At 35.6% G+C, this 15,583-nt stretch overlaps 2 protein-coding genes across 8 annotated transcripts in view; both read left to right on the top strand.

Moving 5' to 3' along the window:
* Positions 1-6,551, top strand: part of LOC18428932 (protein SEMI-ROLLED LEAF 2) — a 47,067-nt gene extending 40,516 nt beyond the window's left edge. The window contains exons 16-20 of one of the 2 annotated variants that reach the window (XM_020664073.2): positions 3,851-4,039; positions 4,186-4,326; positions 4,409-4,537; positions 5,171-5,404; positions 5,810-6,551. In XM_020664073.2, coding sequence (XP_020519732.1) covers positions 3,851-4,039; positions 4,186-4,326; positions 4,409-4,537; positions 5,171-5,404; positions 5,810-5,920 — 804 coding nt within the window. In that variant the 3' untranslated portion in view covers positions 5,921-6,551. The remainder of the gene's footprint in view (positions 1-3,850; positions 4,040-4,185; positions 4,327-4,408; positions 4,538-5,170; positions 5,405-5,809) is intronic. The other variant, XM_006838228.4, reaches the window with a different exon arrangement.
* A 7,318-nt stretch (positions 6,552-13,869) lies between these two features.
* TWD1 (FKBP-type peptidyl-prolyl cis-trans isomerase family protein) overlaps positions 13,870-15,583 on the top strand; it is a 29,641-nt gene continuing 27,927 nt past the window's right edge. For 2 of the 6 annotated variants that reach the window (XR_016052928.1, XM_088863202.1), the window contains exon 1: positions 13,870-14,007. The gene's annotated coding sequence lies outside the window, so the exon portion shown is untranslated. Of the gene's footprint in view, positions 14,008-14,909; positions 15,416-15,583 lie in introns of those variants that run through there. The other 4 variants (XR_016052926.1, XM_006838227.4, XR_016052927.1 and 1 more) reach the window with 2 other exon arrangements.

Genomic DNA, 15,583 nt, shown 5'->3' on the forward strand with positions numbered 1-15,583 from the left:
AAATTAGCATAAAATTGGGAAGTGCAGAATATGCTTGTCAATACTATGTAGAACTTGAGGGGAATATGAATTTTGAAATTGCTGTGAGAGAGAGCCCATTTAGTAACTTGAACGTGTATATATCAATTATCAGCTAATATATTTTGAAACTTTACCTATTGTATAGTATTAAGTAAAGTTTTTTTTTTTGGACAAGGGTACACATAGGAATGGAACTTGAGACATTAGACTCTGAAAACCTAGCTTCTACTGTCTCGACACAAGCTTGTTTCCGATAGTATTAAGTAAAGTTGTACAAGTTGTCAAAAAATAGGCTATCCACATACCGGGAGCTCTATACAAAAACCACCGAGAAGGTGATGTGTGTCAAAAAATGCTGTACAATGAAAAAGAAATGGAAGAAAAGCCCAAAATACACAAAAAAAACACAGCCCTAAGCTTCTGCCATGGTTGCTGCTCCTCTAGCAAGAGCGTCTGCCGTGTGATTTGCCTCCCTCCAGGTATGAGTCCATGAAACGGGAATATGTTTGCAAAGGTCAAAGATCTTGTCAAACACGTGAGCGAGTTCCAAATCTCCAAAAGGGGGTGCCCCCCCTCCCCCTCCCTCGAGGCCCAAAGGATCACCTTTTTTGAATCTCTTTCCACAACCAGATTGGTGCTCCAAAGGGGATTGAAAAGATTGAAGCCCTCCAATGGGGCAAGAGCTTTCTTTGAGGCAGAGTCTGCTCAACCAATGGGTTTTGACAAAAGAGAGGAAGGGTTTGCGAAGGTAGTTTCTGAAGATTCCCCAATACTCGCCAGTCCCAAGTTGCCAAGAGAGCAACTGTAGAAGTTGAGTATGGTATTGTCAACTTCCGAAGTCTGCCAAAGGGGCGAACAAGGGATGGCGTTAGGCCTTAGCACGAGAAGTAAGTGCTAATTAAGGTGGAAGTCTAAAGCTAAGAACAGTGTTTGAAAATTCAGCCGCTCGATTGCCTAGGCGAAAAATTTCAAAAAACGCCTAGGCACTATCTGGGCGGTGGAATTATGCGACTTGTCTTTGGGCGCCCGCCTAGGCGCTACAGTCTGGGTGCCTACCTAGGCACCGCCTAGTGACAGTTTTCAGAAGGGTGAAAAAACCCTCGGCAGGGGTTAAAATATGTCATGTCCCCCCCTCTTCCCCCCCCAAAAAAAAAAGGGGGGGAAAAGGGTTTTGAGGGGTATTCTAAACCCACAAAACAAAAACAGTGGCTTTTAGTGTGAGAAAAACTCCCTAAAAAACTACCTTTTTGTGATTTATCGAAAGATCAATAAAGTTTTGATTTTTGTGATTTCTTCCCAAAACAAAGGCAATAGTTCGTGGGTGGATCTAGAACTTCTAATTGTTGATTTTGAGGCCTTTTGGTGACCCAATAGACGAAATTTGCACCAACATTGATTTGATTTTGATATTTTTTAAGTATTATCATATTTGAAAGAGGGTTTTGATTTTATTTTGCTACAACATATTATGTTGCGGATCATGTGTTTCTTCTTTTACGATATATTTACGTGTTTGATTGATGACTTGATGTATTTGTTTTTTGATTTTGCCTTGTTGACTTTGTGTATTGTTTCTAGTCTAGACTTCTAGTTTCCTACAATATATTTGGGATTTCAAGCATTTTAATGTCTTACAAGTTGCAATCTCTTTGAGACTTGTATCCGTAAATCTGTTATGTGATTGTACTATTACATATTCATCTATTTAACGAGGAGTTTGGGGCTCTGAAATTGCCCTAAAACCTCCCAAAGACTTAAAAACATGCCCTAAGAACTCCCCTGTTTTTTTGGTTTGCGGCGCGCGAGGGTTCAATTGTGGTGAGGGCACCCCTGTCTCTAGGCGGGCACCAAGGCGGCCAGTCACCCAAAACGCCTAGGTGCCCGAATCCGCATTTTTTAACATTGGCTGAAAAATGCCTGAAGCTACATTGGTTCAATCCCCAGAAGATGACCATGGCCTTGATGTTGTCCTTAAGGGCGTGGAGAGGGGAACTGCGGCCTCTGAAAATGCGGTTGTTTTGTTTGATCCAGATGGCCTAGAGAGTGGCCGCCATGGAAGCCTTCAAAAGTAAAATGCCCAATTTGGCCCATGGGAAAAATTTTGAGTATTGGAACAGGTGTGGAACAGATCTGGGGATGATCCAAGTCCAATGGAAGAGTTGGAGTAGGTCCTTCCAAAGAGTGCTTGCTAGGCTGCAGTGGATGAAAAGGTATGAGTTTATCTCCTCATCCACCAAACACATGACGCAACAATTGGGAGTTATGACGTCCCTCCTTTGTAGTTGATTGACAGTCAACACGCTCTTGGAACGGGCAATCCAATTGAAGAATTCAATTTTGGAGGGGAAGGAGGTCCAAGCTTTGGCGACAATGGGATGGAATGGAGTTTGTGGTAGAAGGAAGAAACTGTGAAGGAGCCATCTGCAGTTAGGGACCAAATAACTTGGTCCTCCCCATGGGGAGAGAGATAAACTGAGTAGAGGAGGCCTGAGAGTTGAAGGAATGCTTCGACCTATCCATAACGGAGGTGTCTCCTAAAATTTGGGTTCCAAGACCAAGAAGGGCCTAACAATTGGAAAGAATCTTCAACAGAGGCGTCACAATCTCTGGCCAGTCAGTAAAGATTTGGGAATCGATCTCTCAGGGGGGGTATGGCCAATCCAAAGATCAGACCAGAAATTAATACCCCCACCCCCCCCAGGTGAAAGTGAATATTAGCTTTGAATTGGTGAAGGTAATGTATGATCGATCTCTATATGCCAGAGCAAGAACTGTAAGATGTGTTGAGTGGTAACCAGGGAGGATGGAGGGCGAATATTAGCTTTGAATTGGTGAAGGCAATGTAGGATCGATCTCTATACACCAGAGCAAGAATTGTAACATGTGTTAAGTGGTAACCAGGGAGGATGGGGGCAATAATTATGGCAGAGGATAGTTTGCCATAGGTGTCCTCCTGAGTAGCCAGGCACCACCACCATTTGCCCTTGCCCAGCAAGTTCAAGTTATTCTTCTTGAGGGAGGGAATGCCTAAGCCACCTTGGGCCTTGGGTAGGCACACCGTGGCCCAAGAGATATGGTGGTATTTCCTAGAATCATCCTCTACTGACCACAGAAAGTTGCGCATAAGCTGTTCCAAGCGAGCTGCACGGCTGCCGGCATGTGGGAGAGAGACATTCGGAAGATGGAGATATTTGAAAGGGTGTAAGTTGCTGTCATGGTGGCATGTGGTTCATGCGCACCAAGGTCTTAGGCTTATGATATGGAATAAGGAATCATAATTTTGAGACCAGGCAAGCTGACCTGGGACTTGCCTTGGGGGATCTCCACCCATTTGGTTGCGGGATCCATTTAGGATAAAACTGGACTAAATTTGGTCATGTTCTTTTTCTAAAATAATAGTTTTTATAATATAGAATTCTATAAAATTCTGAGAAAACTTGACCTGAGACTTGACTTGGTTGGCCTGCTGGGTCCCCTGCTCTATTGCTAACTGAGTTCAAGTCCGGGTTCAGGTTTGTGAACATGTAAGAAACGATCCAGTACACTTGCAAAAGGTACATAACTATCATATATAGCATAAATGAGTTTTTGGTAGTGCTCCTTTTCTTTTATTATGGGTTAAGTGGGGAGGGAGGTTGTTTGGTTAGCAGTGAGATTAGAGCTTGCATCATTGTTCTGCATCAGTTAACACCCCAACCAGTAGGCTGTGAGCCCGAATCCTAGTGTTTATTTCTCTTTATTACCTATATAGAAGTCAAACAAATGCATAATTATATTATTTCTCATGACAATAACTTCTCTTTTTGTTTCATGCGTTGAATCATCTCAGGTTGATCCTTTTCTGCATTTGGTTGGAGACAGCAGACTACAGGTGTCTGATTTTAAGAAAGTTGTGTATGGATCAAAGGATGATGATAATGATGCCTTGAAGTTTCTTTCAGCATTAGCACTGACGAACAGTCAGGCAACAGAATCCTTGGTATCAATGATCATCAAGAGCTTAGGACTATTATCGGAGGTACATCCCTCCACTTAAGGACTTAGCACACACATGTACACCTAGTCAAGTTAATATAAAACATGAATGAATTATGTGAAATCGTTGCACATAAGCATTGTTACAGAGTGAAACCAGTATATAAACTTGTATCGTTGTCTTTGTAGTCGGAGTCTTCCACTATAAAGCGAGAACTGTTATGTGGATTTGCACCTGATGATGTCTGCCCACTGGGTGCTCAGTTGTTCATGGATACCCCACAGCATTCTTCCCTTTTTGGTTCAAAAGAATCTACATTCCTTGCTGAGGTAATTCCTTTGGAGTTTGCATTGGCTTTGTAGATATAATTTGTGGCAATCATGATATCTTGATAGTTTTTCTTTTGTTTAGGTCACTCCCTCGGTCACATTGACAGATGAAGAGCCTTTCCTTGAAATATTTGGAGATCAGGCAGAACTTGAAGACAATTTACCATCAAAGGAACCCCATCTTTTAAGTGTTAATCAACTTTTAGAATCGGTATGCTCATAACCTATATCTCTTTAGTTAACATGTGTTCTGCATTTGCTTGTATTCATGTTCGTAACTAAGAATGTGAGAGAGACGGGGGGAGGATACCATCAACACAAACACCACTAGGTAGTAGCTACTGTATGCGCAAAAAGGGTTAATCTTTAAGCATAGCAACAAATTTTGCCAAAATATTTGGGGAAAATGTCTGCATAAATCCTATGTATGACATATGATACAGAGAAGGGGTTGTCGACGATACATTGTTGAGACGAACAGTGGAGAGAAACTATAGTTGTGGGATGAATGTCCTTTATCAGAACTTTGGTTCATCTCCACTATCTGCCTGAGAATGGAGGCTGGATTCCCCAGCGAGCATTGTGTACCATAAAGTGCGGTACAATACACATTCCCCCACATATTTTCTGGTGATCGTATTCAAGAAGGAGCTTAGTGTTTCAATTTCAATTTCATGAAGAGAATTATTAAACATTTGCACCAATTGGAATTGCGGCTACTCCCCAATCAAAAAAATGCATGATTACTCTCTGTAAAAGATAAATTATTGAGTTCCATCAAAAGTTGGTGTCCTCTCTAAGAACAAATCATATATGAGACATTGGGAAAATACTATTTGTGCAGGTTTTGGAAACAGCACACCAAGTTGGAAGTTTCCGAATTTCTATCTCACCTGAAGTGCCATTCCAAGAACTAACAAGTCGGTGTGAGGCCCTTCTGATGGGAAAACAAGAGAAGATGTCTGCTTTCATGAACTCCTATCAGAAAGAAGAAATTTTACTTTTGCCAATGAGCTCACCAGGAGATTGCGAAGTAAAGCTGCAGTCAGCATGGCAGCTTGACCAAAGCTTCCAAGAGGTAAGTGTATTTTAGTTGTTTTCCTGAGTATACTGATGAACTTTTGCTTTTAAGAGTTTCTTAGTACTTCCTAAAAGATTTTGAAAATGTCGGTTTCCTGAAAATAAGGGGAAAATCTCAACAGAAAAGAAAGAAAACATATAAAATGGGAATCTAAAAGAAGGCAAATTAGATAATGTATTAGCCAGATTTTAATATGAATTTATAGTTTCCTTCCCTAAAACCTATATCTAAATTTACCTTCTTGGTTTTTTGAAGTCATAATTTTTCTAAATTTATAGCTTAGATATGTCCACTGATGTTACCTTTAAAAATAAGTTTGAATGCATGAAAATTTAGAAAATGGTAATGGAAAAGCCTCAGTGCTATTTAACATCTTATGATATTTCATTGGACACTTGCAAGGATGGGTTGGGACGAGAATGGGTTGACAAGATTTCCTTACTTGGACTGACCATCTACCATAAAACACATTGCAGAATCGGAATCCATTTATTGACCATGATTTCCCCCTAAATCCATATGGCTCAGCTTGTAATCCCGCATCGCAATGTTCTATGGAGTACCACCACCCAACTCAATTTTTTAAGCTCCCAGCCTCAAGCCCATATGACAATTTCCTTAAAGCAGCTGGTTGTTGACATAAATGAAAAATAAAATTATCCATGCCCTATCACAAATGATCAGTCTTACTTTTGCTAAGCAATGTATACATCCCAAATCAAAGCATTTATCAGCATTCTTTTTGGTGCAAACATATAGTCTTCCACCGTCAAATGGGTTCAAAAGACACATCTTGGAATTGTATGTATTCTATGTTGTGGAGGTATGTATCATATACACAATCATTTAATTCTAGGCATTGCATTTGTTTACGAGGGAAAATATCCGAGTTTGAAAGGTATTGCCTCTGGCTTCTCTTTCAACTAGTGTGCCATTATATTGTTCTGTTGAATCTAATCATTGGTTAAAGCTTTATATCATTACTTAATCATTCCCACCATTGTAATGGATATTTTTTAGCTTCTGATATATTGTAATATTTGGGAGAATAGACCCATTTAGTTACTCAGTTTTGTACCAGAGAATGTACATTGAAACCAGTCACAGATTGGGTTTTGGTGAGAGGAACAATGGTGTTGCAAAATTGTTCAGTGTGAGACACAGCAATTGGTTAGCGTGTAAGATCGGGTAATTAATGAATTTCTAGAGATTTGTTTTTGAGATACCAAAGAATAATAATTCACCCCATGATGCGATTTTCATTCTTCAACTTACGGTTTCGTAAAAGGAAAAAAGTTTATATAAGATTGCAACCTTAAAATGTAAAATTAAAGATGCACTTCACAAATCCATCGAAAAATGTTGTTTTAAAGTTGGAAAGCCCTCTAATTGACCATCTGCAAGTCGAGATATATGAATATGAAAAAAAAAAAAAGATTTTGAGTCTTAAAACTAGTGCATTTTGCAACACATTATCTAGACCGCTCATTTTCAAGATTTTCATATGTTTATAGATCTACTTGATTTTAACCATTTTTGGAGATTAAAATGTTATAAATAGATATAAAAAATAGATTTTCAGATTATTCTAGTAGTTTTTTACACCAAAATTATATATTATGATAAATTTTGGAGGTGTCTCAATTGGATTGTTTAAGGTTGTATGGAGGTTCTCGCTCATTAAAAGAGGGCCGAGATTCATTGAAAGAGGGCCGCACCACTCTCTTTCTATTCGCGCTCTCTCTCGCATGTCAAATGATTTTCTATCTCTGAGGCCTTCCAAATGATTAATTTGTTTTTTCTTTTTCTTTTTTTTTCTGAGGAGCTACCAAATGATTAAATTGGCATTTACTACAGGAGATGTTTTAAGCACTTTATAATGGAAAAAATTTATAAAAGTTGAGGCTCTAAATAATCAAATTAGGGCGCACTTCAAAAATTCGTTGGAAAAGGTTGTTTTGATGTTCAAATATCTTCAAATTGATGGTCTAGACCCCAATATGGATGGACAGGAGAATAAAATGGATTTCAAAATTTAAAAATAGTGCATCTTGTAATGTATTTTTGGACAATAGATTTTCAAGTTCCCATAGATCTGTTCGATCTACATTATTTTTTAACCTTTAAAAGTTATAATTAGTGGTGAAAATATATTTTAAGGCTATCGCAAAGATTTCCAGTAATGAAACCACATTTCTCAACACTATTTGAATGTGTGATTGACTTTGATTGTTTAGAGCTTCAGCTCTATACAAAGTTTTCATATTACATATAGATCGAGGCTCCAAACAATCAAATTAGAGCCTACTTCAAAAATTTCACTTGATGAGCTTATTTTGATATTCAAATGCACTCAAATTGATCATCTCGACATCAAGATGCATGGACATAAGAGAAAAATGGAATTCAGGTTTTAAAAATAGTGTATTTTGTAACGTTTTTTGAGCCGTCAATTTTCAAGATTTTCAAGTTTTCATAGATTTGTCAATCTACACTATTTCTTAAGCTTTCAAACTTTATAAATTAAAATTAAAATATATTTTAAAGTTATCACAAAGATTTCAGTATTGAAACCACTAGATACTATTCGAAGGTAGGCTCTAATTTGATTGTTTAGGGCCTAGGCTCTATACAAACCGCACCCTTTACTGCTTATACGAACCGCACCCTTTACGGCTTACAGAGGGTACGGGATTGCATATTACAAGACCATTTGTACTCACATTATTTACTGTCAGTCCAAAGAATGCCACCATGATATGCAGCTGTTGGATGTTACACTTGTAGCCTTAGATTGTATTGCTAAATTAAAAACGAAAAATTATTTTACCTAGTGCGAGAGAGGGAGAGAGAGCGAGTGGGGGAGGTTTAGGAATAAGCTAGAATTAGGATTGTGTGTCTCAAGTTCTCAAACTTTAGAAGCTCAAACTTTAAACACTAGGCAACGGAAAAATTAAGGTTAAAACTGTCAGAAATTTTAGGGATCACAAAATTTTTGTTTGTTATATAACCTAGGATTTTGTAAATTAGGATATTAATAAATTTGTCAGTTTTAACTGGTCAATGAAGTTTTATTGATGGGATGGTGATAAATGAATGATATTTTTTATATCCTTGCTCTATAATAAGTCTAACAATTAATCTTGACCATTAGATGTAAAATCTTAACCAAGCTCAAAGTTCAAATAAATTTTTTTCAAATTTTGTGACAAGCCCAAACTATCAAATCTAACATAGGATGGTTAGAAGTACGTGCTTCCAAATTGGCACCTTTGTAAGGATTGGCAAACTAGCATACTGAAAATTTTACCTATGTTATAGAGCGACCATGGAAAAGCCCATTGGATATATTTGGAACTCTAAGGAAATATTTGATAACTAGAGTTCCAAAAGATGAATGTTGTGGTTTAGTATCACTTCATTGTTTGTTAACAAAAAGTGCTACAGGAAAATAGTTGTTGGAAGTTCTTGGTTATTAAAACGCGAGAACGTTAGCTTCCATCCCCAGCCCCTATTATTTTAGAAAGTTTGCTACCCGTATCCTCTCTCTAACTATTCTCTCTTTTTAACTATGCTCTCATATCTTTCCTAACTCTATTTCCTTTCTAACTATTTGTCTTTTTCCAACGGGCAAGCTTTATATGCTTTCCCTATAATAGGGAAGTTCTATCGTTCCTTTATCCAACCGTCCATTTTGAATGAAATGTTAAGATGCTCCAATCACAATGTTATGTCTCTACACTATTTTATTTTTAATTTCTTTATATAAACTATTCTGACACCAAATTTTGAACGTCTATTTCTCTATTAAACTCGCACTAGCGAAAAATATTAAAAAAAATATATATTTTCAATAAAATAAAATGACTAAAATACCTTTGAAAGTTTCAAGGGGTATTTTGATCATTATATTTTATCAAAAATTTATTTTTAATATTTTGTATATGTGCGCCCCAATAAGAATATGAAACGTACCAAATTTCATATTCATACAATTTGTATAAAAAAAAAATACTTTAAGACATCAGATCTAAGATCCAATGATAAGTGACTCTCTTGATTAAAATTGAACGGCTGGATGATAGGAGGAGGATAGAGCTCCTATACTGTAGGGGGAGCATAGAAACCATTCCCTTTTCTAACTCCTCTGTCTAACTAAGAGATGGTAGACCCTCTTGCAAAATAGGGTACAACCTCATGTTCTTGTAGTGCACATGTTTTGAAGGTTGTACCATTTGTTTTACAAATGTTGTACAGTGAATGCAATTGAAACAAGTTCAAAAATTTTCTTTCTTTAAAAAATGGATTTACTCACCCCAGGTATCAAAAGTGAGTGATCCGTCCAAAGTAACCCTAAACTAGTGATAAATAAGGAGAGATAAGCCACCCATCTAACGACCGTTAAATGAGAGGACCTTTCCCCTCCTCTTCTCCACTCATTTGTTCCCACTTTTTTGGCTCACCTGTGTTCTTGGCTTAAGAAGGCGTAGACCGAGATGCAGCAGTAACGTCGGTCAACCACCCCAATAAATTGCAGAGAGAGAATTTTGGGTGTGATACATGATGCATTTATGATCACATTGTTCATCCCAAATTTTATCCGTCTCAAAGCAAAAAAAAAAGTTGACTTTTTTCCGTCATTTTAATTCACGTTTCTCTCGCGAAATGTGATACCTCACGTGTGCCTGTGCAGCCTAAAATAATACGTCGGACCGGCTATTGATTTTCAAAATACATTAATAAGGCATAATATGTGTTGGAATGGCTTCTAACAAAACATATTGGTTCAGCACGTTCACTTTTTATATTAAAATTGCAGGTTTATGTTGAAATTGTGTTGGTTCCGCTTTCCAAACTCAATTTGTACCGCCGTTAGACTGGCTTAGAGAGAAAGTGGGAGCATCTAAGAAAACGGAAAATGTGGATTAAAATAAAGGTATTTTATTCATAAAAGACCTTACTTTTTTACTTGAGGTTGGTTATAAAAATAAAAGTTTTGGGATTAAAAGTGTGATTTATGAGATTATATATAAGACCATTTATATTTGCTACAAAGAGCTCATAATTATTCTTGGACATTAGATGTCCATTGAATGGGATTATATACCAGAAGACTATCTATCTTCGTTATGAGGACACAATCGGCTTTGGATACTTCATAAAGTTTAAGTGTATTTTTATTATTTATTTATTTAAATTTTTTCTTTTGTGAACTTTGAATCTAATCAATATACTCTTACATCCACTCGATTTAAAATCCGCTAAACAATAGTGAGTTTAAGCTCTTTGTACAAGTAAATAGGCTCTTTGCTTACTTTTCCATGTTTTATTTAAGAAAAAAGTTTATATAAGGGTCAAGCTCTAAACAATCAAATTAGGGGGCACCTTAAAAATCCACTAGAAATATTATTTCGAAGACCAAAAATCCCCAAATTGATTATCTCGATCTCAAGATTTATGAACATGGGAAAAAATAGATTTCAAGTATTGAAAATAGTCGATCGTGTAATGTATTTTTGTACCGTCAATTTTTTTAGATTTTTCAAGTGTTCATAGATCTACTTGAACGACACTATTTTTTAAGCTTTCAATTTTGTAATTAGATATGAAATAAAGTTTCAAGCCATCACAAAGATTTCTAATACCAAAAAAAATTTCCGACACTATTTAAAGGTATGCTTTACTTTAATTGTTTGGAGCGTCAGCCCTATACAAATTACACCCTTTAAGTAGTGGACATGGTTTCTATTAGTCCACTGACTCGCATGCAGAAATGCAGCCCCTTGATAATTTGTTTTTGAAATAGAATTTAATCTATAATATTTAACATGTAGATTATTAATATGTAAAAATTTAAAAACCAGAAATTATATTTTTAGAGACAATATTTGAACCGTTGATTTTACTTTTTTTTTAGAAGACTATTAGTTATGGTGTACATGTACACGTTCTTCAATGGATGATGTAGATCTCCAAGCCGGCATAGTGATACCAAACATTGGGAGGAGAGAAATATCTAGTACACTAAGGTAAGGGGGTATTCATAATGGGAAAGTATATGATAAGACTATTTACTTTTAGTACAAGGTGGTCATAATTAATCTTGACCATTGGATGTGAAAGTGAGTGGCTGCATTTATTTTATTGACCAAGCTCAAAGTTCATAATAAATTTTCTCAAACTTTGTAACACTCTCAAGCTATCAAATTTTAACATCGGATGGTTATAAGTAAGGGAATTTATTGTTAATATACCTTTATTTTAGCAAAATTGAAAAAAAAAAAAAAAAAAAAAAAAAAAAAAACCCTAACTTTTTAAAACCTCGCATACATCTTTTCTCACAAATTTTGTTTTTGTTTTTACCAAAATGACCTTCGCGGTAGTCTTTTTACCGTAATAGATTTTAGGGAAATTATCGCTAATATACCTTAATTTTTAAAAAATTTTAAAAAAACCCTAAACTTCTCAAAACCTCGTCCACACCCTTTTTCCCAATTTACGATATTTTATGGACGAAAATACCTTTTATGGTAATCTTTCTACCGTAACGAATTGTGACCATTACGGTAATTAAAATACCGTTGTAAATAAAGATAGCATTACGGTACTTCTAGTACCGTAATAACATAAACATCTATTACGGTACTTTAATTACCGTAATAACATAGAGTATTACGGTAACTAAAATATTATAATACTTTAGTATTACGGTAATTTAAGTATGTTATATTGCCCAACTCAACACGAAAGATTTTTTACTCTCTCGAGCATACTATTTATTTATTCCCTCGACAAAAATCCACGCTAACTGTAATTTTTCAAATCTCAAATTTTTAGGATATAATCTCTGCTTAATTTTTATATGGTTATCAAAATTTTAGAACTAAAACATGCTTAAATCGGTGTTTTTGAGCGAGAGAAAAATGGTGTGGACAAGGTTTTGGGAAGTTGGGGTTTTTTTTTGTGATTTTCTTAAAATTAAGGTATATTAACGATAATTTCCTTACATTTTAAGCTTTACGGTAATTAAAACACCGTAAAAAAATTCACAGATTGTTACGGTAATTTATTACGGTAATAGTTTAAATTATTATTACGGTAATTTAATTACCGTAATGTGTGGGGAAGTCTTTATGGTATTCTTATTACCGTAATACTTTCCCAGTCAATTCCAAACCCCCATTGGTTGAAAAGCTTCTAATATCAGGGCTACCCCTATCCTCCCTTCACGGTAGTCTTATTCGGAGCAGTATTTTTCAAAGAATCTATGTTTCCATCGGAGCATGATGTGTATCTACTCTCTCGCTCAAAAAATGCCTATTTAAGAATGTTTTTGCTATAAAATTTTGAGAACCATATAAAAATTACTAAAATATTTTAGAAAGAATTGAATTGTGAGTTTTGCGACACTTAAATCTAGCTATTTGAAAATTGGATAGTTTCTATTCAATCTTGAAGTGTTAGGTTTTTCTAGTATACAAAAGAATTTACTTGAAAAATTTATTTTGCTGAAATTATTCTATCAGTAGTAGAGATTATATCCTAAAATTTGAGATTTGAAAAATAGAGCTAGCATGAATTTTTGCCGAGCGAGTAAATAGATAGTAGACTCCCGAGAGAGTAGAAAATCTTTTGTGTTCTTTTAATGAGGCGTGAGAAATATTACGGTAATTAAATTAGCTTAGTATTACTTATAGTATTATGGTATTTTAATTACTGTAATACTCCTTCAACTTATAACGGTAATAAAATTACCATAATACTAATTAAGGTATTACGGTATTTTAATTACTGTAATATTATTTACGGTAAAAACCTATCGTGAAGATTATTTTAGTCCAAAAAAAGCCAAAATTTGTGAGAAATGGTGAAGGTGAGGTTTCGAAAAATTTGGGTGTTTTTTTTCTGATTATAGTAAACTATAAGTATATTAACGATGATTTCCTTATAAGTAACTTGTGTAAACAATTCCATTTATAATTTAAAATTTGTTTCATATGGGCTGGACCACATTTCTATATATGTTGTCTAGAAAGTGTAAAACATCTATCTTAAAGATAAACGCAAGTAGATGTTATATCTAAAAACAATGAATAACGGTCCAAATGTTTTCTTACTAGAATTATTATTTTTAATTTTTAAAAATTATTAATTTTTTCATATTCATGATACAGGTTACACGTCCTTAAAATTTAACTCTTAAAATCCATCTCAAAAATAGATTTATTAGGAGCCCGCATTTCTACATATGCGGGCATGGCCGCATAGAAACCGGGTCCTTTATAATTTCCCTTGTAGTGAATGCCATGATCCATCCAGGGATGATGAATGGCTTGACCTATACGATGCGTTGGTCATTTACAGAAAAGATTAGGATTGTTTAGGTCATTATCTCTCGAAGATCCTTGACCGTCACGAGCTTGTGCATCAATAGAAACATGCCCCATCGATCTCTGTCTCTCGTTGCGTGGAGCGACCTTCTCTCTGCAGCATAATTTCGGAACCTAGCATCGGGGAGTTTGTCTGGTTGCCCTCTGCCTTGATTATCGCGATTTCTCTCTCTCTCTCTCTCTCTCTCTCTCTCTCTCTCTCTTCATTCTGTGAGTTTTGATGTATTAGTTTTCTCTCTCTATACATGTTCTCTCTTAGCTATGTTGTAACAGTTTTTCCCTCTACCCTTCATTAATGCCCCTCCTCTCTCTCTCTGTGCTCGGAGTCCGTTTCGCTTGAAATCGGAAGTCACGATTCTAATATACTCGAAAAATTTCATCTGACATGAACATAGTACTTGAAGCAATTGTAACCTATGGCTTCAATCTTTAGAAGTGTGCTCTCTACATATTTCAAGATTCAATTTTTGCTTTGACAAGAATCAATTTTTGCTGACAAGTTGAACTTTGAGGATAATTTGTAGGAAGTTTGATTATACTTATACATAATTTCTTTGATTTGAATACAAACTGTAGCTTAGTGTCACAGGCTTACAGCAGCGCCATGTGCTCTTATACATAATTTCTTTGATTTGAATAGACACTGTAGATTTAGTGTCACAGGCTCACAGCAGAGCCATGTGTGCTCAATATCTTTACCGTTTTTATGGCTGCAACTGAAGATAGATGAATTTTAAGAAAATTGGGTGAGACCCAATTTTCTAATCTTTCTAATCTAGATTTTATTATTGTACAATTGGAAAAAGGAAAACCAAACCCAAGAGATTCCAGTCCATGATGCCATAGTCTCAAAAGCACTGTGTTATAAGCAATATAGAACCCCTTGTCACGACCTAGATTATACAACTAGTCATTCTTCTGCTCCACAGATCAACAACTTCTTCCTGAATGCCTTTTTTGGTGTAAAGATAAAAATGCATATCCATGATTTTGTGAAACTTCAGATATATATATATATATATATATATATATATATATATATCTTAGAGAGAGAGAAAGAGACATTGTGCCTAAAAAAATATTCTTTTGGGAGAAGTTAATTATAGTATTAAGTAAGCTATAGTTACAGAATTATATCTCCAAAAAATGGCATCCCACACATCTGGTGCTCTGTACATTATCTAAAATAGAAGGGAATAAAAGCAGTAGCCACATGTGTAATAGGATAAGAGATTTGATCACTTGTATTGAACTTTAGAAGCCTACTTTTATGAAATTTAGCTACAGAAGATTAATAGCCCCAGATGTCAAGATCCCAGAGAATTCATGAGTTTCGAAGTGATGAAAGAGAAGTCATGGTAATGCCTAGTGGTGGTGTGCTGGATTAAAGTAATGGTGGCATGGTTGCATTTTTTCATGCTTTCTACAAACTTGAATGGTTCTAGAGGTCTTCAAAGCTTTCAAGCCAAGAGTGCCCAGAATATCCACCTGAAAAGAAGCTGGTCAGTGGAGATCCAATATTGTGGTTAAGATTCAATTCAACCAAGACTTGGTCTTACAGTGGCATCATGCTGGAAAAGAAATTCAGGGAGATTGGGGAAGCAGATCCATCTACATTGTGAGAATAGTGTGATCCCTTGTCATGATTGTAGATCTATTAAATTAACACACAAAATTTTATATTAATTCATAGTATATCTTTTAAATCATATCATTTTTTTTATAATTAGCTTAAGAGTACCTGATACTAGTATTGATTTTATGCCATATTGATACTTTATGCAAA

This window comes from Amborella trichopoda, chromosome 3 (assembly GCF_054954075.1).
Source record: "Amborella trichopoda isolate Santa Cruz 75 chromosome 3, AtrichopodaSantaCruz75HAP2 v2.0, whole genome shotgun sequence".
Lineage (NCBI taxonomy): Eukaryota > Viridiplantae > Streptophyta > Magnoliopsida > Amborellales > Amborellaceae > Amborella > Amborella trichopoda.